Source organism: Chlorocebus sabaeus, chromosome 14 (genome assembly GCF_047675955.1).
Source record: "Chlorocebus sabaeus isolate Y175 chromosome 14, mChlSab1.0.hap1, whole genome shotgun sequence".
Taxonomy (NCBI): Eukaryota; Metazoa; Chordata; class Mammalia; order Primates; family Cercopithecidae; genus Chlorocebus; species Chlorocebus sabaeus.
In genome coordinates this window covers 50,344,597-50,368,810 of record NC_132917.1, presented here as the reverse complement: position 1 = coordinate 50,368,810, position 24,214 = coordinate 50,344,597, and the positions used below count along the sequence as shown (strand labels likewise).

General features: G+C 37.4%; 1 protein-coding gene across 16 annotated transcripts in view; it reads left to right on the top strand.

Moving 5' to 3' along the window:
- NRXN1 (neurexin 1) overlaps positions 1–24,214 on the top strand; it is a 1,137,472-nt gene that overhangs the window by 524,732 nt on the left and 588,526 nt on the right. For all 16 annotated transcript variants that reach the window (XM_073022966.1, XM_073022965.1, XM_038006271.2 and 13 more), the window contains 3 exons: positions 10,774–10,896; positions 19,833–20,214; positions 21,440–21,630. In XM_073022966.1, the coding sequence (XP_072879067.1) occupies positions 10,774–10,896; positions 19,833–20,214; positions 21,440–21,630 (696 nt within the window). The remainder of the gene's footprint in view (positions 1–10,773; positions 10,897–19,832; positions 20,215–21,439; positions 21,631–24,214) is intronic.

Genomic DNA, 24,214 nt, shown 5'->3' with positions numbered 1-24,214 from the left:
ATTGAGAAGGATAAAATAGAGACCTGTAATGAGGAGTTAATCTCCTTTGAATTTTTTTAACTGGAGGAAAGATTATTTTAAAACCAGAAAGTAATGGCAAAGTCAAATAGTAGGCCGAAGGTGTCATAATTACAACCTGGGAAACATATCCTCTCATCATTTGTAGGTAGGAAGTACTGCTGCCAGCAACCATGACTCAGGCATCAAGCAGTGGCAGCTCCTGCTTCTGTTTCTATCTTCTCATCATTGTCACAATGACAAGGCTTGCTTCCAGCTTCTCACAGGTCCTGTCTCACTCCAGAGACTACTGTCCCCAAAGTCAACTGCCAAATAAAACTTGTTAGTACCTGGAAAAGTTGATATAGGTAGAAACCTAATTATCTAATTTTAAACAAAGGTGCATGCAGTCACACACACACACACACACACACACACACACACACACACACACACACACAGAGCAAGCATTTAATGAATGTTTCTACTCTAAATTTGCAGAAAAGGAAAGGAACCTAATTTATCCTACATTTTATAAGTAGAAGGACTTTGCAATTAATTTGTGTCAATTGATTTGTGTCATTTAAAGCAGCGTTCTCCAAACTTTTTGGCATGAGGGACTGGTTTCATGGAAGACAATTCTTCCACAGACGGGAGTGATTTCAGGACAATTCAAGTGCATCACATTTATCATGCACCTTATTTCTATTACTATTACATTGTAATATATAATGAAATCATTATACAACTCACCAAAATGTAGAATCAGTACAACTAGAGGTTGTTTACCGGCAACTGGAGAGTCCCATCTGAGGGTAATGGGAGACAGTGACTGATCATCAAGCATTAGATTCTCCTAAGGAGCATGAAACCTAGAATCTCGCATGTGCACTTCACAATAGGGTTTGCATTTCTATGAGAATCGAATGCCACTACTGATCTGACATGAGGTGCAGCTCAGATGGTGATACGAGCAATGGAGAGCAGCTGTAAATACAGATGAAACTTCTCTGGCTTGCCTGCTTCCCGCCTCCTGCTGTGCGGCTTGGTTCCTAACAGGCTATGGACGGTACCTGTCTGGGGCCTCTCAGGTGGGGAGCCTGGGCTAAAACCTTTAAAAATTGCTTTTAGTTGTTTCTTAAGAAAACAAACAGCAGTAAAAGAGTTAGGACAATTAGCATTTTTAAGGTTATGTTAGAGTTAATGGCAATATCAAATCTAAAACTCAGGTTCCCTCACACTTAAATTCTTGAGTATGTTTCTGTTATTATTTCTTTAATATGCAATGCAAAATTTACGGGAAAGGATATTTTAAATCGTCTGTACATGTTTATCTTACAGGGTCTTGAACACTATAGCTCTCAAGCTAGCTCCCAGTTTTAATGAAGCTTTATTGAAACACAGCCACTCCATTTGTTTACATACATTCTATGCTTGCTTTTACATTGCAGTAGTAAAGTTGAAGAATTGCAGTGGTGAACACATGGTCGGCAAAGTCAAATATATTTACACTCTGGCCCTTTACAGAAAAAGTGTTTTGACCTCTGACTTATTAGAATGTAAGTTCCTTTGACGGTAACTTGGATATTCCCAATTCTGAGATCGGTTCTTGGTACAAAATAAATTTTAAACAAAATTAGTAGCATATGGGTGCCATGGAACTCAGAATAAATAAGTAGCTAAATGGGATAAACAACAGACACAATATGGACCATTTAGTTTTAAAATTTCATAATTCTCAGATGCTATGGTACTGTAACTTCTCTTCCTAATTCAATTTCCAGGTGCTGTAGGTCTAAATATATTGAACAGTCATGTATAAATATAGAACCAATTTATACGTATAAGGTGATTGTAGTCTTTTAAAAAAAGTTCCTGCCTGTCCATCATCTGTGCAGTTTGTTAGGTGATGGATTTGCAGAAATACCCATCAAAATCTTCATGCTTGATAAATGGTTTAATTGAGCAAGTCAGATTGCCACTGAAATAACTAGGTAGAATTTTAAAATAGAAATTACAATGAATATGTAAGACAAATAAAGTGAACTTCAGAACTACACCAGGGTATATATACCATAAGCAGGGTACCTCATGAAGATGGTTCACTTATGTAGTTAACCTCTTTAAAATACATGCACCACTAGAGGGAGATAGCTACCTAAAGGGTATGTAGAGATGCAGTGAGTTTAAGCTTGTGGCACACACATCTAGGAGTTTAAAAATTCAAATATAACTGCTGTTTTTTTTTTTTTCAAGTTTCTGTACAGCCACATCCACCTTTCAGTTCCAGAGGCATCTGCCAGTTTTGTCTCTTAGAGGTCTTTGCTTGCATTGAATGAAAGGGTCTCAGCTTTGTTTCATTCTTCTCTATTGCTCTTCACTATCTTTTCCCTCCACATTCATAAACCAGTATAAATTTTTCACGAGATATTTGCACACAAGGCTTTCTAGCAAAAAGGATCCAAATTTAGTATCATGTACATCTTATTTTAACCCCGAGATTAAGCAAGTCATTACTGAAATATTTCAGGTTCTCTTGTAAATGTATTTTACATTTATTTTTATATTTAGGGTGAATGCTTAGGAATTAAATAACCAAACACAAATACTGTCAAATCTCAGGTTAAAATGACGACTGTTCCAAAGAATTTGACTTTGGGAGTCCTAATTTCAAAATACTAGACTATGCAATGTGCCTGTTCAAATAAAAATTCTGGATGTTTCTTTCAATATACATTTTTATATAATGTATAATATATTTGACTGTCAATCATTTTTTAATGGTAGATCCTTTGGTGGTTTGCAGAACTCATGCACTGTTATTTTCCATATTTTCCATAAAAAGGAGGGAAAGAAAATTAATATTCATTGAGATTACACAAAGTGCAAAGCACCAAACACATTAGATTTGTTATATTCCTTAGTCCTTACAACAAACCTATGAAATAAGGTAGGCATTATTATTGCACATTTGTAGATGATGGAAGGAAAGCTCAAAGAAACTAACATACCCAAGCCTAAGCAACCAGAAAATGCAAAACCTGCTTTCAAATCCAAGTTTATTTAACTCTCAACCAAGTTCAAGCCTTTCTTACGATGCATGCAGATCTCCCTTGAAATATGTGAGAATCTACATTTGAACCAAATGTGAGAGGTACATGAAAAAACACACCTGTTTCATCACTGCTTCCCAAACTGTGTATGGCAGTGAGGTTGTTTGTAAATTGTACTGATTCTGCTACCCAAAGCAGGTGGGTTTGTTTAAAATGTATTTAGAACAGTATTTTTAAATATGTATAAATATAAATAGAGAAAGGAATGATATGCAAAGGTCAAAGAATGTCTACCCTCTCTGACTTTGGCCAGACAATTAGGTAATGCATGTTAGGTCCTAAATAAGTTTGAGGCCCAGGCATTAGTTTCACCCTGCGAATAACAAGGAAGACAGAGGCAAGGCAACTAACCTCCCATGGAGATGTCTGTAAAAGGAGAGTTGGACTAAGTAGCTATGCATCTGTTGAATGCTATTCTTTCTTTCTTAAATACTTCACTTAGTAGTCTGTGCTTCAATACTTTCAAGTATAATTTATAGTGATTAACAAAAATAATCATAACATCATTGAGGAAGAAAGTCAAATGACATTTTTTAAAAAGGGAAAAAAATTCAAGTTGCTGAAATGCAATAAAATTCCTGAATCTTGGCTCCCTAAGGATGGAAAATAAGGAAAGCCAATCTGTTGCATAACTCATATGATATAAGAAGAAAAGATCTGGCTGGGTGCGGTGGCTCACGCCTGTAATCCCAGCACTTTGGGAGGCCGAGGTGGGTGGATCAGAGGTCAGGAGATGGAGACCATCCTGGCTAACATAGTGAAACCCCATCTCTACTAAAAGAAAAAATAAAAAAAATTAGCCAGGCATGGTGGCAGGCGCCCATAGTCCCAGCTACTCGGGAGGCTGAGATAGGAAAATGGCGTGAACAGTGAACCCAGGAGGCAGAGCTTGCAGTGACCCAAGATGTCGCCACTGCACCCCAGCCTAGGCGACCCAGCAAGACTTGGTCTTAAAAAAAAAAAAAAAAAGAAGAAGAAGAAGAAAAGATCTACTAAATATTTAGAAGAGGATCTATGAATTTAAGCTTCATAATTAAGAGAGTGTAGGGAATTCATGTTAGAGGGATGTTAACGTGGACAGACTGAAACTGGTAGGCTTTGATATGCATAATACATGATGTTCTGCAGAAAGAGCTTTTAATTCATAGGCCACAAAAATCCTTTTTGCAAGTTAAATATAATTTTTAAAACAAGGGGTTATTTGAAAATACTTTTAACAAGCATTGACTAGAGTTTTATGAAAAAGTTATTCTTTTTTTAAAGGGAGAAATAAACCCCCTAGTTGAGGGGATTTATTTGTTTGAGACTGACTTTCAAACAAGGACTGCAGAGTCCAGAGGTTCCAGGTGACACCTCAGAGGCCAAGTTATCCTGCCTTTATCTCTTAGCAGGGCAACTCCTCCTTTATATGGTTTCTGTATTCTTTTATGCAAGATTATTTGTGGAAAAGAAGTAATTCCACTGATTTAAAAATAATAATGAAACTTTGGCCCCAGTTAAGCTCCTGGATTTTGACACTGCACAACCATACTTGGCCTGCATAAGGCAAGCTTCGGGAAATACCGAGTCAGATTCTCTCACATTGCCCTTCCCTGGTCTGATTCTTTGAGCAGGTGAAAGAATAATATGCCTTAAGTAAAAGAAAATGTGCTTTAAAGATCACTTCATTATTTCCCCACATAAGTTTCTGGTCTATGATTTAGTGTTCAAACTGAACTTGTCCATAAAGCAGGAGGATATCTTGGTACACAGAGCAGAATGTCCCTGCTCCTCCTTGATCATTTATTGATTGTTTGGTGCTGTATTCTGTGAATGTTGTCAAAATAAAAAAACACAATTATCACCATTAAAATTTGACTATATAAAATAATAAACACATTTTCTAGCACATATTAATATTGTCCTCTGGATTCAACTTGAGTTTAGTAATTCTTGGGTAGAAGAGCCTCTTTAAGGCTCTGTCTGCCCTCTGCCTACTATGCCAAACCAAAAGTGATGAAATTCGTAATAGTAACAATAAAAATAAAAAGCTTACACACTTAGGATAGTCACTATCACATTGCAGTCTTTCATGTAGCTGCAAGGTGGTTTTGGTCCTTCTAAGAATGACAATAGTTTGAAGTTGGCTGTAGGAAAGTTTTTTAAATATGCTTTTATATGGGATTATCATTTTACAGATAAAAAGGAACAGAGAGAATAAATGCCATCTTCAAGGTTACATAATTAGTTAATGACAGACTAGGGACAAAATTCAGTTTTCTTTACCACTAACTCCCATAACTACAAATTATAACATGAAATTTCCTTTATTCTGAGACTAATATTTAAAGAAACCTAAGAATCATGTTGATGCGAAAATGGAAGTAAAAGTCATTAGCAAATGTGGTTACTAACAGGGCGAAAAATCTACCATCTTTTGAGTGTATCTCTCTCTCTCTATCCCTCTCACACACACACACCCACATACACACATACACATGCTAACGCACACTTTCCTCTGTCTATACCATGCCTCAAGTTAGGGTTAACTCCAACCCTTCTTAGGAGTTAATCTTAGAGACACCTCGAATTTATGGATGGGTAGGTTGTGGAAGAACACTCAACTTACACTGAATCAGGGGAAACTGAAATGTTTATTGCTTCTACTTCCATCTGTTATCAATAAGTTTTAGCTACAGGGTCATCAGCAGACTCAGTGAAAATCACCAGGCACAAAACAGTTAGAACATAGATTAGGTCAAACTCTGTTGAAAAGCACTGACAGATATTAAACTTAGACTCAGATTTTGGTGTGACTTGAGAAATTCATTCTAGATCAGCACTGTTTAATGAACAGAATAATGTTTTAAAAGTTCGTTAGGGCTGGGCGCACAGTGGTTCACGCCTGTTATTCCAGCACTTTGGCAGGCCAAGGCTGGCAGACTGCTTGAGGTCAGGAGTTCGAGACCAGACTGGCCTCGAAACTCCATCTCTATTAAAATACAAAAATTAGCTGGGCATGGTAGTGGGTGCCTGTAATCCCAGCTGCCTGGGAGGCTGAGGCAGGAGAATCACTTGAACCATGGAGGCAGAGGTTGCAGTGAGCCAAGATTGCACCACTGCGCTCTAGCCTGAGCAACAGAGTGAAACTCTGTCTTAAAAATAAATTTAAAAAAAAAAAAAGTTTGTTAGACTGACAGTCTAGAGACCTAGGCTTCTTCATTTAGCAGTTGTGACGATGGGGACATCATCTAATGTCTTTGCACTTCGTGTTTCTTATTTGTAGATGATGATTGAAATTCTACACTTCTCTTGTCCCTCCTAGTTCCAAAATTCTTTAATATAACATTAGCCTGTAAAGCTGAATTCTGACCTGGTCTGGTGAAATATTAACTGTGGGCATTCAGCCCCATCGTAACTCTTACACGACTTGCAGATCATTTTCTGTGGAAAACACATTTTAATGAAAATAGAAAATCAAAATCTCAGTTTTCTCTCTACTTCTTACTGTCTTTGAGACTTAATAATTTACTCAATCCTTTTAAATCTACTTCTTTAACTATAAAATGAAAACCTAATACCTCTATGACAAATAATATGTTATAGTAAAACTCAAGTGTATAATTACAAACAAATCAAAACTCCCCACAAAACATAAGGAATGATATCTTTTAATAGAAATAAGGCTATGGACTTTCTTATTTTCTTTTGTTTTTTTGTTTTTGTTTTTGTTTTTGTTTTTGTTTTGAGATGGAGTCTCACTCTATCACACAGGCTGGAGTGCAGTGGCGAGATCTTGGCTCACTGCAACCTCCACCTCCTGGGGTGAAGCAATTCTAACCTCAGCCTCCTGAGTAGCTGGGATTACAGGTGCCAGGTGCCTGTCACTGCACCCAGCTACTTTTTTTTTTTTTTTTTTTTTTTTTAGTAGAGATAGGGTTTCACCCTGTTGGCCAGGCTGGTCTCAAACTCCTGACCTTGTGATGCTCCCATCTTGACTTCCCAAAATGCTGGGATTACAGGCATGAGCCACCGCACCTGGCCAGCTATAGACTTTCTTAAAAGTCTTTAAAATATTGTCCACAGTGTTAGTCGACTTGGGCTGTTACAACAGGATACCATAGATTGGATGGCTTAAACAACAGAATATTTTTTTCCACCTCAGTTTTTTGAAGACTTGGAAGTCAAAGTTCAAAGTGTCAGCAGATTTGGCTCTTGGCGAGGGCCTTCTTTCTGGCTGGTAGGCAGCCGCCTTCTCTTTGTAACCTCACATGGCAGAGGGGAAGCTCTGGTGTTTCTTCCTCTTCTTATGAGGGCCCTAATTCCATCATGGGGCTCCACCCTTATCTAAACCTAATTATATCTCAAAGTCCCCACCTTCTCATACCATCACATTGGGGGTTAGAAATTCAACATACTGAATTTTGAAGGACACACACATTCAGTCTATAGTGCATTAATGCAGGGAGAAAGACGTGGGCACAATTGATACACAGTTTGATATCCCCCGAAGGAAAGGAAATCCTGAAAAGTCATTAACAGCTTGAAGTTACTATAATTTTGCCATTAAAAATATGGCAAGAGGATAAACTCTCAAATTCAAAATTTCAACAGTTAAACCATCTTTCTTTAACAAGTTTGTATATGTTGAATTCTGTGAGAAAGTGAAATTCTAAAAGAACTGTAAAGATCAGCTGGAAACTCTCCTCACTTTGTGGATGGGAATGCTGAGAGCACCAGAAGTTGAGTGTGTTAGCAAATTGCTGATTATGGGTGGAGACAGGTCCTAAAATGATGTTCCTTCTTCTGTTTCATATCTTTAGGAGCAGTCATTTCAGCATCCCTAGGTAGACATTGTATTACTTACAGATTTGCTTCCACCAGGACTTATCCAGAGGATGTGTAGGATTTGCTAGCAGTGGGATCATTCTGTAGGGCGAGCTGGGAGTCACCACAAAGAGCATCTTTCCCACCTCCTTTGTTCCGATATGGGGAAAGTGAGAAGTTAAGTTGTTAGCCAAAGAGTCTCATAACTAAGAGGCTGGATGATGCAGGGAAAAGCATGCAGGCTTTGAGGAGGTCAGGCCAAGGATGAAACCTGGTTCTACCACTTTTTAGGTGTGTGACCTGGGGACAAGTAGTTTTAGCTTTATAGGCCTTCAGTTTCACATCTGTAGATTAATAATGTAAAGGTGAAACCAGACAACAGACAATGTGCCTGCTACATATTAAGCACTACCCAACCCCCAACTTCTTTTTTAGTAGCAAATCATGACCTAGCAACCTCAATTCTTAACTCCCTAGTCTAGTGCACTTTCCATTACACTTCATGCTGCATGGGTAACATTGTTTTGAAGTGAGACTATTAAGTGCCTTTTTAAAAACCTTATCTTCCAAAATCAATCTGTTCACAATTTTAATAATTCATGAAAGGAGCTAGAATTTGGCCCACAGAGAATTTTATGAACCAAAGGGTTATTTTTAATTGGATTTTGTGCCTGTTGTTATGGAAATAGTTGTTGCATAGATTAAGCATTATGACTTTACTGCAAGATCAAGCCCAGGATGGGGTATAACGATGATATCACCCTTATGTATGCTTCCTTTCCTTGACAAAATATATTTAAAAATGAAAAGAATAGAAGTGAAGCTGCTTCAAAAGCACATATTTCTAACAAAAAAAAAAATCCCCTGTAAAAATAGCTATAAAATGATATGTTCTCTTTTCAAGGATCAAAATGAAAGATGACCCTTACTGCCAGCAGGATGCTAAGATGCTGCAGAGTTATTAAACACTTCTTTCTTCACTATTGAATTTAGAAAGAGGTGTCTTTTTTTTTTTTTTTTTTTTTTTCATCCTGGAACTTGCTTTCAACATTTGATCTCAAAGTATTTTGCAGTTGCTGGACTAGCAGGCTTTCTCTAGTTATTTAGCCATCAATCTCTTAAAACTGTTATATCTAGAATAGTTTTAAATTCATGTGTCTGGATTTGTAATTTAATTTTTCTAAAGAAACAAAAAGATATAAATAACTGAGACAATTCATCCTGTAAAATTTACCTCATATCACTGGCTCATTTCTAACCTGAGATATACCAGCCAAGGATACAACACTTGAATTATTAGTAGCACCATAAGAGAGAAATCAATAGGCTGGTGGATAAGCTGTAGTTCTGAAAGCAAACAGTGATCTCATGTGGATGGAAAACTCAGGTTTTCTTCTACTCAGTTCTCTCTCTCTTACTCGATCTCTCTCACTCTCCTTTTACTTTTCTTCTTCTCCTTGGCCTGTATCTTTACTTTCTCATATATCCTCCTGTGATCCTTGGGCATTAATTGGTTTTGCTGGCAAAATTTGGTTAAACAAATTGTGAACTCCAATCCTGATTCTCAATCCATTGAAAGCCATGAAACTCAATGATATAATGCCCTTCATTATTTTAATGTACCACCATGTTTTCATACTTAAAAAAAAAAAAAACACCAGGGAAAAAAATCATTACCAAACAATGTATCTTTAATGTTGTTTTTTCTCAATGACTCATAATGTCAGATTAGTAGAAATACTTATTTTTTAAATAAAACTATCCAGTTATATTAGAAGCATTTTCCTTTGCCTTTTTTTTTTTTTTTTTTTTTTTTTTTGAGGTGAGGTGAGGGATATAGTCTAACTTAATCATTTCAATAATTTCTACCAAACAGCTTTCTGAAATAATATGTCTCTGATGAATCCATTTAAATTTCATTTGCGTAGGTTTATATAGATTCACTAGCAGTTATTCACTAGAAGTATAACAAGAAGTTATACTTCTTGCCCACTCACTGCCCACTGGTAATCCCTTGTCCTCTACTGTTGGTTAACATCACTACTTTTCCTTCATGTTCAGCAGTTGGCCCGTTATTGGCTGTGCCTTTTTTTTTTCTTTCCTTTTTTTCGGTCCACTTACTGTGCGTCAATACGTATACCTACACTTGCCAGAAGTGCCTCCACCACACACAGAGAGATTTGCGACATACAGGTCAATTAGTTGTAAGGTTTATTTCTATGTATTTTTTAGACTCAAAGTTCCATACATTTAGGAGGCTAAAGAACCTAAGAACTTGTTGAGCACTGTAGGTACCAGGTATAAGAGCAGAATAGCAGCTATCACACAAGATAGTACCTTCTCCCAGAGTCTACTGGAAGACTTATCTCACTGAAAATGATTAGCTTATCAGCTGCAGTCAGATATCTTCTAGAACTCAGAGGTTATGTGATGGCTAGACACTTTGTTCGCAGGAAAGTGGTAACTAAAAATCAGAGAATTTATGTTTAAAATCTGTGTTTAAATTTGGGTGAGTTCCCAGTTCTATATTGACTGTGCCTATTTATGACAGCAGGTTAATTTACTTGTTATAGATCAATGCGTAGGGTTAAAGATTCTTAAATGGTCACACTTGAATGTTTGTAAATTTGTCATTTTCCTTGCTTGCTATGACTCTAATGGGCTTGAAAATTGGTCCAGCCCACCTCTCTTCTCTCTCTCCTTTCTCTCCCTACTCTCTCTCTTTCTTCCTCTCTTCTCTCTCTCTACCCTGTCCCTCACCTTCCCCGCTTCTTTGTCTCTTTCTCTCACTCTCTGTGAGGTTCATTTGCTTGACTGATTCTGAGTGTCCATAATGACTGTTTGGCATATTCTACAGGCAAAGGTCCCGAGACTCTTTTTGCCGGCTATAACCTCAATGATAACGAGTGGCACACAGTGCGTGTAGTTCGGCGTGGAAAAAGTTTAAAGTTAACAGTGGATGACCAACAGGCCATGACAGGTAAGCACCCCTGTCCCCGTTGCCTTTTCCTATGCTAACACTTTTGACTCTCATTTCTTGCAGGTGACTTTGCACACCAAAGCTGGTACACAACTTGAAGCTTATACACACAATCCATTTTTATTTGATTTTTTCTAGTAACAATTTTATTAAATAAGCAGTCTGTTAAGTGTTTTTCCCCAAAAATGACACGTTTTATGTCATATTATTGGCCCTTTAATAGTGCAAGAAGAATTTGTAATATATTTTATTTTTGTGGCCTGATAAATATCTTACTGCCTCATCAAATATTGCAGTCATGTTTAGATGCCAATATCTGTTGAGTTTTTTGTTTTGTTTTGTTTTGTTTTGTATATGTTTTGGTCAAGAAAAACTGCAAGTTTTATCTTTTAACTTCTAGGTAAGTTGATAGATACACTGGTATACTGTCAGATGAAATGCCTTTTCATTTTAAGCTATAATAGATTATTTTTGGCCATTTATCTCAGTTGGTTAAATTCTAATATTGAGGATGTCAAGTTCAACCCCCATTTTTACATTCCTGAGGTGAGCTGTATGCAGATCCACCCTAGAAACACAGGAAAGCCACAAGGAAGACCAATCCTTGTGCCTTTAGTTACTTTGAAAACAGCTCCAAGCACATGACCCACTGGGATATTAGCTTCTTTTTCTTTTTTCAGAGAAGATAGCCGTGTTAATTATTCTGGTAAAAAGCACAAAATGGTCCTTGTACAGTGGATATATGTCTGTTCATTCAATTTGAAAGAGGTCCCCATGCCCAGAGAACAGTCAACTGTATCAATGTGGAGATATGACCTATAGGATTTTAAACTTTTGAAAGAATCATTCCTTAGGGAAGGAAGGTAAACAATTTTACAAGGCAGAAGAGTATCAGCCGAAGTTCGATTAGTTTTGGTCTAGGACAGTTCTTTGAAGAGGAATGGATTGTTTTTTAGATCAGCATCCATAGTTTGGACAACCAGGTTTTCTCAAAAGACATGGGAATGAGCATTAGGATCTAAGGTCACATGTAAGAGTTGGGAAGAGGCAGCTGCCAACAGCAAGATCATGCCAGAACTACAATAGAACATTTTTAAGTCTCTGAGTGCCTCTCGAATATTACAGAGTCCTGTGAAGTAGATAGGGCACACATATTCCCATTCTGTAGATGAGGTAAGTGGTACTTGAGCAGGATAAGTGAATTATGTTTTATTGGAATGTGTTACGAGATCTAAGGAGAGAACCTATGTTTGTTTTTTGTTTTGTGTTTTTTGGTTGGTTGGTTTTTGACTTACAGTCCATTGCTTTATATTCATCAATATCCTAGTAAGTGTATGGCTCTATAGAAAGTATTTTCTTAGACAATGCATGTTATTATAAGGAAAATACACACATACACATAAAACACAGATTATTATAGAGTATGATATGTTACATAGAGTAATGGATGAACTACTGAATGGTTGACGTGAGTACTTTATGGTCTTGGAGTTCAGAAGAGAAGTTGAGGAACTTGGTTTCAGGTATTGTTAAAGCAATTGATAATACTTGATCTAGGCTTTAAAGAAAGGATAATGCAGGAGAGAATTCCACACAAGAACGAATGATGCTGATGGGGCTAGAGTAATGTTCAGGGAACTAAGAAGCTTTATTTTGCTTCTTGCAAACATATGGCGGTGGGCATGACTAGAATGGCCTTTTGAGGCCAATGAGTTGATGGTCTAGATGAAGGAGTTCATATTTCGTAGACTTTCAGGAAATTGGAAGTCACTGCATTTAAACTGAAGAGTAAGTGGAGAAAATATGTTTTGAGCGAAATTAATTATGTGGTAGTGTTTTAGATGGTCCAGGATGTAAAGTAATAAGTCCTTTACTGCAGTGGATGTACCAGGGATGAAAACCGAAGAATGGTGAAAAACATTTTTTTAAGAAATTTATTTTAGAAAGTTATTTCAAAATAATTTCAAATTTACAAAAAGTTCCAAAAATAATACAAAGAATACCCTTATAGCTTTACTATTGTGAACATTTAAGCCAACTTGTTTTGACATTTGTGCTCTTTCACTGTCTCTTCTCTCTCTCTTTCTTTCTTTTCTCTTAGCCAGTTGAGGGTAAGTTACATACACAATGTCCCTTTAACCCAAAATACTTCACCATATATATATATATTTTTAATGGGAATATCCCCTTATTTAAGAAATAAAAGCCACTGACTTCAGTAAACTTTGCATAGATACAATTTATTTTTCTAATCTGTCATTCATATTCCAGCTTTGTCAGTTGATTCAATGTTATTAATATGCTATAAGCATTTTTCCCCTCCAGTACAGTGTGCAGTCTAGGGCCAGCTATTCTTTTTTTAAGTTGTCATGTTTCTTTAGCCTCCTTTAATCCAGAATATTTCCATGAACTTTCTTTGTTTTCATTACATTAACAATGTTGAAATATATAATCTCTTCCAGTTTATTAATGTAAACTCACTCAGTTTATGTTTATCTGATGTCTCTTCATGATTGAATGTGTATTTTACGTTATTGGATGAAATACTGCATTGCTGTTGTTATGTCCTCTGTACAGTATCCCATCTGGAGCACATGCTGCCCATGTCTTTGGTGATTTAATTTGACCACTAGGTCAACCTGTTGTCCATTTTCTCCATTTTATAATTACCACATTTTGTCCCTTTCAACTAGTAAACTGTCTATGGGGAGATATTAAGACCAAGCACATATCCTGTACCTCATCACAATTTTGCCCTAGATTTAGTATCTACTGGAGAGTTTTACTTGATTCAGTCTTTGCACTGAGAGTTACAAAAATTGATTATTTTCAAACTCCAGCACTCCTTCCACATTTACAGTCAATGCTTAGCATTCTGCTGCAAGCAAGGACTCTTCTTCTCTCTCCCTTCTTTCTTTTTTTTAATTGGTCTTTCTTTTCATTTCTCTTTTTTTTCTGTCTTCCTCCTTTCCTTTTTTTCTTTTTGTTGTAGACCCACTATTGCTATGTTTTTATAATACTTCATAATTACTCTGTCGTATGATTTTGGTGCCCAAATGTTTTTTCAATTTTTGCCAGTGTGAATTTCATTAAGTTGGCCTCTATGATCTCATGACATGCCTTCATTTTTTTTTAGTACTTTCTTTTTTTTTTTTTTTTTTTTTTTTTGATATGGAGTCTCGTTCTGTTGCCCAGGCTGGAGTACAGTGGAGTGATCTCAGCTCACTGCAGCCTCTGCCTCCCACGTTCAAGTGATTCTGTTGTCTCAGTCTCCCAAGTAGCTGGGATTACAGGCGTGTGCTACCATGCCCAGCTAATTTTTGTAGAGATGAGGTTTCACCATGTTGGCCAGATGGTCTTGAATTCTTGACCTCAGGTGATCCGCCCATATTGGCCTCCCAAAGTGCTGGGATTACAGGCATGAGCCACCATGCCTGGCCCTTTTCTTACTTCTTGGAATAACAGGATGTTCCAGTTACAACTTTTATCTACTATACTTCGCCCCTAGAATTAGCCATTTAATTACCATTTAGTGAGGAATGATATAGGTCAAGATTTGGGTGGTAGGTGTCCTCAATGCTACTGGGGTATCTTTGCTTCTTAACCCCTTCAGCAGACAGATAGGAAATGTATTCAAGTATATATACCGACACCCAAACATACATGTAAATGTATGTACACACAGACATATACATTATATGTACATATAAATATACACATACACACATTTTATAACGTATGAGTTTACACACACACACATACATTTTATAAAGTGTGAGTTTACACTGTTACCGTCATACTTACAGCATTGTTTATTTTTCCCATTCCATACTTACATGTGTTTTCGTCCGAGATGAGAATCCTGGCTCCCAGTAATGTCATTTATTCATTTGCTTAATCCAATAATGCATCTAAAATATTTCAAAATTGCTTTGCCCATACCACTACAGTCAATAAACCAACTAACAAGTCAGGATTAGTTTATGACTATTTGTCTCATTTCTTCCTAAGACTTAACATCAAATGCTGAGTTATTTTTAAAATAACTTAGGTACATTGTTGATTTTTTCCTTCCTTCCTTCCTTCCTTCCTTCCTTCCTTCCTTCCTTCCTTCCTTCCTTCCTTCCTTCCTTCCTTCCTTCTTTCCTTCCTTCCTTTTTGTCAGAGATCTCATGAAAGCCAACAATTCATAAGAATGATTCAGCCTTGATTTACATAGTACATAAAAGGCTTCCAAATGTGGCAATGAAAGCTTTAGATTGAGATTTCTTTCAAATATCCTACTGGACACTTGAAGCCACCCATAAATCGGAGAAGCAATAGAAGTTTCTTATTAAATTTTACAGCAAGTCAGAAATTACCGAATGAGAAGAATTTTCAGAAGGAAACTACCAGAGACTCTTCATGCAAAGTCCTACATTTTCCCATATCTTTAAGTTTTATAGTAATTCTGTTAAGTCAGGTATCTGTGGAACACAGGGCAGTACATATTCAGGCTGTTCTTGGGAATGTTTGCACCTCACCTAGGGTCATGAGGATAGTAGTTGCCAACAGAGAAGCCCAAGGAAGGAGATTTCCTAGGTCGTAAATGACAAGGGGTTGTACGAATTATGTGGAATCCCTAAGTGGAAAGTCACTGGGCTTCAACTCATCATCTAGTCTGTCTAAAAAAATCTAGAACTGTGTTTTTTATATCTCTGTGTGTATGTCCTTTATGGAACGACGTTCATCATATATCCAGTTACCCAAGCCTGGAAGCCAGGCATCACCATTCCCTTCATTTCTATCATTCTGTACATCATTAGTAAACCCTAGAAATTATTTCTGTAAAATTATATTTTTGTTGATTATTTTCATTTCTACTATAGCTGCCATAGTTCACTATCCAATCTCTTGCACCCATAAAGGGAATAAACACACACACACACACACACACACACACACACACGAGTCATGGTTAACCCCTGCTTCAAATCCTCCTTAGCTCTGAATATAAGAAGCACTGTGAGAAATCTGGACCCTGGCACTCCCACTCCTTTCAATTCCATGTGGGTCACCAACCTACTTGCTCCCAGTTCCCCAGCCATGCTCTCTAGCTGTTTCTCATCCAGAAGCCTTCCTTCATTCGTCTCCCCTTCCTGGAATCCACCCTTGATTGCCTTTCTCCGATTCTTAGCATAGCTTTCTCTTTTTAATTCTTCAAATCTAGCTTAAATATCAAATTAGGCATCTTCTTCCATTTCACATTAAGCAACACAATACCCCATTCATGAAATTCATAGCATTTCTCTGAGTTTTATTATTATATATTTAATTACATCTTTACCTCTTTTGTCTGCTTTTCTCCAATAGACCCTGAGTTTGGAGAAAATGGGCCCTTTCTGCTCCTCTCAACACTAGTTCTCCAATACAAAGGCTAGCACCTGACACATATACCACACAATCAGTAATTTTAGGTGAATTAACAAGTGAACATAAGGGAGGGTTATTTTGCTTGACATGAGAAATGTAACCTAACACAGAACACACATTAACCTTGCTATCTATTTTGGTAAAAATATTTGACTTGGAAATATTGAGATTTCTATACAAGCACAGCATCTAGGAAACATGTTTTGGTTGTTGTCTTGTTGGAGATTATTGTCAATCTGCTATACCTTAGGTATTTTGATCAGAGGCATTTTGCTAATTCCAAATTCTCCTTGGGTAGTGCATTTTTAAATGATTAGAACATTAAAATCTTTCCCCTTCAAAGTCTTATAATTTTTTTCTTATTTAATCAACAAATATCTACAGTAGTAGAAGTGGCTATATTACTGATGAGTATTAAGCATTGGAGTAAAATCCTGAGAAAAAATAATGTTTTTTAAAGAAGGTAACAATCAGTTAATATTTTCTTAGTCATCAAATAATGGGTTTGGGAGCTAATTCTCCCCAATGAACAAATATATCTGCCATTACTGCAATTATAATGTTTTTTTTTCATGTAACTGGGCCATAGTTGCTTCAATGCCGTTTTACTACCTTTTTATTATTTGTGCTCTCTGTGTATATCCTATTCCTTTGAGAAAGGAAAATGAGTACTGTCTTATTTTTGTTGCTGAACTCCTTAGTCTGGAATTAACTGGTGTTTCCCTTTTTTAGAGCTGCTAAGAACTTGACAACTGGGGGTAATGTTTAATTTCAAGTGTTAGAAATTTTTTTTTCAGAATTTTTTTTTTACTATTGGTTGTTTCATTAATAGAGCCTTTAAGATGGAACATGGTAATTTCAGGATCAGGGTAGGGTTCACTGAGTTAAGGCTCATATTTTAATGTAGCATCGAATAAAAATCAAGGCAAGGCCCACATGACATTTTTTCTTTTTTTAGACGGAGTTTTGCTCCGTCGCCCAGGCTGGAGAGCAATGGCGCCATCTCGGCTCACTGCAACTTCCACCTCCCAGGTTCAAGCGATTCTCCTGCCTCAGCCTCCCGAGTAGCTGGCATTACAGGAACCCACCACCACGCCTGGCAAATTTTTTGTATTTTTAGTAAAGACAGAGTTTCACCATGTTGGCCAGGCTGGTCTCAAACTACTGACCTCAGGTGATCCACCTGCCTAGGCCTCCCAAAGTGCTGGGATTACAGGCATGAGCCACCGTGCCTAGCCCATTTTTTAAACTTCTCATATTCTTCATTGTACTTAGCTTCTTAATTCAATGTTGCTGGTGTCTTTAGAGATTTATATTTGGAAATAATTAAATATTAATTTTATTTGTTACCAAAGAAGTAGATCCCCACAGAACAATATTGAGGTCATTGAACAGGAAGAACTGAGGGAGAAGATAGAAATGATGTCACAGGAAAAACCAGAATTGGCAAGGATGCAATGGTACTTTTGCATCAGATAGACAATCAGGAGGTATGGTGGTGAGGGTAGGAAGAAATGAAACAATTATTTATGGTGACATTTTTGTTTTAAAAATGTTTGCAGAAAGGGAATCAGAACAAGCCAATGACTGAAAAGAGAACATGCCAAGGATGAGTAGAATGTTGTTTCCAAGATTAAAACTAATAAAGAGTGTTTGAAAATGAAATAGGGTTAAGTACAGTTCAGGGGAGTTTTGTGCACAAATACATGTATAATCATCAAAGACAATTAACGAAATATGTAAACAATTTTTCTTGCACAACAAAAAGCATGCCATCGAAATTTTACTTACAGATATTTCCTTAAAATGCTATCTAATATTTTACTGTCTTGACTAAAGAGATGGAAATTTGTCAGACTGGCTGAAGGGGACACACATTGGTGGTTGTTCAGTCTTCACTACCCCTGGAGAAAAGGTTCAATGCATTTTGTCAGGGGCTGATTCTAGGATTGGCTCTAATTAATATTTTCATTAACATGGATGATGGAATGGCATAACTTGATACATTTTCCAATTATGGCAAATCGGGTGGGGAAGCTAGCACATGGAAGAACTTGATTACAAAATAAGTGAACATTTTTAGTTGCAGAAGAGAGTGACTGACAGTTTATTTAGACAAGAGCAAGATGTTGGGTGTGAACCACTAGTACTGATACAAGTACTTTATACTTGTGTTGTAATATTTAGAAAACAAGTTCACATCTTTGCTTATTTATCTTACCTTGAACCTTGCAAAGAGGTAAAATGATCACTCTGGAGATGACGGGACTAAGTTTGCTATTAATGGGTTTGACAGAGAAATATGGAGGGATAGAAAGAAATGAGGACTGAGTGGAATAGTCAATTGCTAAATAAATTTGCATCCAAGCTTCACCCTAGGATGTTTAAAGATTTTTGCCTTGTGGTATGGAGCATGGTGGGCTAATTTTACTGATATTATCAAAATTGGGCAGGCTTTCAATTAGTGTATTTTGCTCAATTTAGTTATACAAAATTTAAGGACCAAAAAAATGGCATAAGTCCAGAAATCAACACAATTTCTAATGTGTTTAGAAGACTAACGTGAACAAAAACTATGGCCATTATTGAGCATGAAGAGGGAAAGTGAATAGTATATATTTAACTTCAAACACACTTTCATGTTTCATTACTGGAAGAAAGGGCTGCAACTCTCCACTGTTTCTGTTGGGTATAGGGAACTATATAGTCCTTTTTCTTTATTTTATTTTCCTGGAAGAACATTTATAAAGAATAACATTACCTAACCATGAAGCTGAGATATATCACTTTCTAGTGGGATGCCTGAGAATAATCACTGCCCCTAATGCGTCTCTCTGTGCACCCTCCCTTCTTTCCCTTTTTCCTCCCTCTTTCTTTTACTGTTTCCTCACTCTCTTGCTAATTTGTTTATTTTTCGCCTTTAAAAAATACCATTACCATGCGTGGTGGCTCATGCCTGTAATCCCAGCACTTTGGGAGGCCGAGACGGGCGGATCACGAGGTCCGGAGATTGAGACCATCCTGGCTAACACAGTGAAACCCCATCTCTACTAAAAATACAAAAAATTAGCCGGGCATGGTGGCGGGCGCCTGTACTCCCAGCTACTCTGGAGGCTGAGGCAGGAGAATGGTGTGAACCCGGGAGGCGGAGCTTGCAGTGAGCCAAGATCGTGCCACCGCACTCCAGCCTGGGCGACAGAGCGAGACTCCGTCTCAAAAAATATATAAAATAAATAAATTAAATTAAATTAAATTAAAATTAATTAAAAATACCATTACTTTTGTTAATGAGGATTTTTTTGTTAAGACTAAAATTTGGACAGATTAAAACCTGTCTTTAGAATGTTTTATTATATAATCCAGGCTTACCTTTTAGCATCATTTAAGTGTTCTTACTATATACAACTGAGTACCAAGGAGGTATTTGGCTCCTTGTATTTTACAATGTGATATTGCTATGAAAGCCTAAAGTTGAAAGTGCCTTTCAGATATGGAAAATAATCATATATTTTCTTCTCTTTTAGGTCAAATGGCAGGTGATCATACTAGGCTGGAGTTCCATAACATAGAGACTGGCATCATCACAGAACGACGGTATCTTTCTTCTGTCCCCTCCAACTTCATTGGACACCTGCAGAGCCTGACATTTAATGGAATGGCATACATTGATCTGTGTAAAAATGGCGACATAGATTACTGTGAGCTCAATGCCAGATTTGGCTTCAGGAACATCATAGCAGATCCTGTCACCTTCAAGACCAAATCGAGCTATGTTGCCTTAGCTACCTTGCAAGCCTACACTTCTATGCATCTTTTTTTCCAGTTCAAGACAACATCCCTAGATGGACTAATTCTATATAACAGTGGGGATGGAAATGACTTTATTGTGGTTGAATTAGTTAAAGGGTGAGTACATGCCTGTTCAATAACAAATAAATAAAACTTTGGAAAAACGGACATCAGTTTCCAAAAATATACACTAAGAAGAACATACTGGCTCATAAGGCGGTGGGCAGGAGTAGGTGGACGACAAATAAGAATGCATTTATTTAAATCATCTCTTAGGTATCTTAATATGGATTCAGGACAGTTTTTTGCACCTACATTTTCACATATGAGGTACAAAGTACATCAGGCTCTAATTTATGGTAGGCATTTCATGAATCTTACGATTCAAGTGGGCATTTCCTGACTACGCACAGTGTAATTCCACAAAAGCATTGCTACAAGTTTGTAGGATAGTCTAAGCTAAATTAAATCGCTAATTCAATATGCAGATTATTTAAATTTCAAAAAATCCTTTTAACTGAAATTACATTCTATGTCAGAGTTCCTCAGATAATTTAGAAAGGAAAATTTATGTAAACTTTCCTTAAAACTGTGAGGAAAATTTAATGTATTTTAATTGATTTGAGCATTTATTCACTCATTCTGCAAATATTATTGCATATTTACAATATGCTACATCACATGCCATGCATGGATATAAATATTTATACTTCTGCCACCCTTATGTACATCTCAGATTTCTACCACCCCGAGTCACACCCACACACACCAACACACAATCCTAGGGTTTGTAGATGAACACATAAATAGAAAAGAAAAGCACTGGGACATGTTTCTTGAGATGATCACATGCAAAGGTTCAGGAGAGTCTTCAGGGAAATTAGAAAAACGTGTGGAGCAGGGAGTGGCTGTTTGATCTGGTTGTTGAAGGATGAGTACACATTCCCTGTACTCAAACAGGGTATCAAGATAGAGGAGAAAAGCAGGTGCAAGAACAAGAAGAATGGCCTTTTAGTGGTTAGAAAAGGATGGAGGGAATTATGGAAATAAGGAATGTGTGGTGAAAGATATTACTTTCCAAATTCATAAAGTTAAATGTAGACCATGATTTTAAAAAATAATTTTCACCATTTCCTTTAGTGAAGACACTGAATAATCCTCCTTGCTGAAACAGAATAATGTTTGTTACCTTCCTGATAGCTGAGTTTCTATGTAATTCATTGTCATGACTTCTAGTAAGGATGGAACCACCTTAAAAAGAAATCTCCATTTGTAATATCCTACTTTAGCTTCATCAAAATTTAAAAAGTGATGGCACTTTCCCCTTTCATTTTTTTCCCAGGTACTTACATTACGTGTTTGATTTGGGAAATGGTGCTAACCTCATCAAAGGAAGCTCAAATAAACCTCTCAATGACAATCAGTGGCACAATGTGATGATATCAAGGGACACCAGCAACCTCCACACTGTAAAGATTGACACAAAAATCACAACGCAAATCACCGCCGGAGCCAGGAACTTAGACCTCAAGAGTAAGTGCATGTTAAGTCCAAGTAGCCAGCCTTGCAACTCAAGGTCTACCTTCACATGGGAAATCCTTTGCTTAGGCGTGTGTGTGTACCTTCTGCAAAGACTGACCAGAATTTCATTTTCAGCACATAATTAATAATACAACACACAAGTCTCTGCTCCCCTTTAATGTGGTAGGAACCTGTGTATTTTTCATAACAGCTCAAAAAATGCAGCACCTAAGAAAGCATGCATGATTAAAATGTGAAAAGTCAGAAAAATGTAATACTAGTCTGGCTATTAAAAAGGCATTTGTAAGTTACATAAGTCCCAACAGTTTTCAACTGATTTGGAGTCAGGGAACCACATATATAGGAGCTTATTCTAGAGCTTATTAATTTTCTTTCCTTGGTAAGGTTTCCTAGATACTGTCAGACTCCCTGACCAACAGGAGTTGAGCCTGGCTTAGATACCCTGTGTCTACAACAGTGAATTCTATCCCCCATCCCAACAAACACACACACAGACACACACACACACACACACACACGGGAATGCTTCTTTCACCAGCTGCTAAGAAAGTCTTAACATATGTTTCTCTTCCTTATTGATACTTCATTTCTCAAATGTACGTGACAAAATGCTGAGAAAACATGTCAATAATAGGAGAGAAATGACTGAAGTTTCTATTTGAATCACACTTTGTGATTCACTAAGAATATATGTGTGTATCCCATCTCCTGTAACACTACAACAAGCATTCCAAAAGGTGTTATTAGCATGTTATTCTCAATGTAGAAAATCTGATGTTTGAATGGCTTGCCCAGGGATAAAACAACACCAACACCCTCCCCCAACCCCATGGATTCTTCGCTCTATCCTGATGTATCACAAAGCCCCACAGATATCATTGCAGGCACAATTTTTCTTTTTTTTTTTTTTTTTTTTTTTTTTTTTTTGAGACGGGAGTCTTGCTCTGTCGCCCAGGCTGAAGTGCAGTGGCCGGATCTCAGCTCACTGCAAGCTCCGCCTCCCGGGTTCATGCCATTCTCCAGCCTCAGCCTCCCGAGTAGCTGGGACTACAGGCGCCCACCACCTCGCCCGGCTAGTTTTTTGTATTTTTTTAGTAGAGATGGGGTTTCACCGTGTTAGCCAGGATGGTCTCGATCTCCTGACCTCGTGATCCGCCCGTCTCGGCCTCCCAAAGTGCTGGGATTACAGGCTTGAGCCACCGCGCCCGGCCGCAGGCACAATTTTTCTTAGAAAGAGCTGCTCATTTTATTGATGGGATCTTTCCCTTTGATTCAAAAGGTAGATACATTGGGGAGGGGAGTTAGGAAACTGGAAAGATAAAATTTAACTTTTTTTTTTTTTTTTTTTTTTTGAGACAGAGTCTTGCTCTGTCGCCCAGGCTGGAGTGCAGTGGCACAATCTCAGCTCACTTCAACCTCTGCCTCCTAGGTTCAAGCAATTCTCCTGCCTCAGCCTCTGAAGTAGCTGGGATTACAGGTGCTCGCCACCACGCCTGGCTAATTTTGTATTTTTAGTAGAGACGGGTTTTTGCCATGTTGGTCAGGCTGCTCTCGAACTCCTGACCTCGGGTGATCTGCCCGCCTCGGCCTCCCAAAATGCTAGGATTACAAGTGTGAGCCACTGCACCCAGCCTCAACAGAACTCTTTCTAGAGAAAAATGCTCTTTCTAAATAAGGTGAAAGGAGAAAGAAAAGTGTTTCACTTTCTGTAATTGCAGAATGTATTTTGAATCCTGGGACTTCATTTGTTCAACACATACAATGTGTAGGAATGGCCATCTCCCTTCTTTCACAGTGGGCTTCTTGTTAACTTCAAAGAGATCTTATTTGTACCCACAAATCTAATAGCTTGGCTCAAAAAATAAAATGAAATTCAAAGAAGTGCTTCTTACAGGCCAAACCTTTCTCTTTATTCTCTCTGGTTGAAGTGCTTTTTCTTCTGTATTTTTCATGTGCCCCTGTTTAGCACAGTGAGCTCAGGTGGTAATTGTCAAAAGAAAGGGAGAGATTGTAAAATTCAGTGTGTTGACCAAGCCACCAAAGTTAAAGCAAAAAGTGCCCTGTTCGTGTAGGTGAGACATCAGTAAGTATAAGTGAACTTCTCAGGAAATTAGGGATACTCTGTTGGAGATTAAAATGGCTTAAAAAAAGCAGTTTATAATTGGTTGAAGTATGTGCCATGCACATACACATTGAAGGTTCAGAGAAGCAATGCCGGACAATGGATTGTATTTCTTCAGATAGTTAGGACACTGTCTCCTGAGAAGTAAATATCCGCTTATTGTTCATTAACAAATGGAAGTGAAGGTAATAGGAGATTGTAGTCCAGGATTCCTTCTGGTGGGGGTACTTAACACATCTAAGTACTTCAGAGTTAATTTTTATTAAAGCATTAAATGATGCATGACTCTGAAGATAAAACAGGCTTTGCCCATAATAAAGAAGAAAACACTTTATGAATTTAAAAATGGCATATTACATAATATTAAGATATATAGTCATGAACTCACTGTACTTGCATTTTTTAAAAAAGCATAATTAAAATTGCTTGTGAATTTCCCATGTGAAGGGGCTA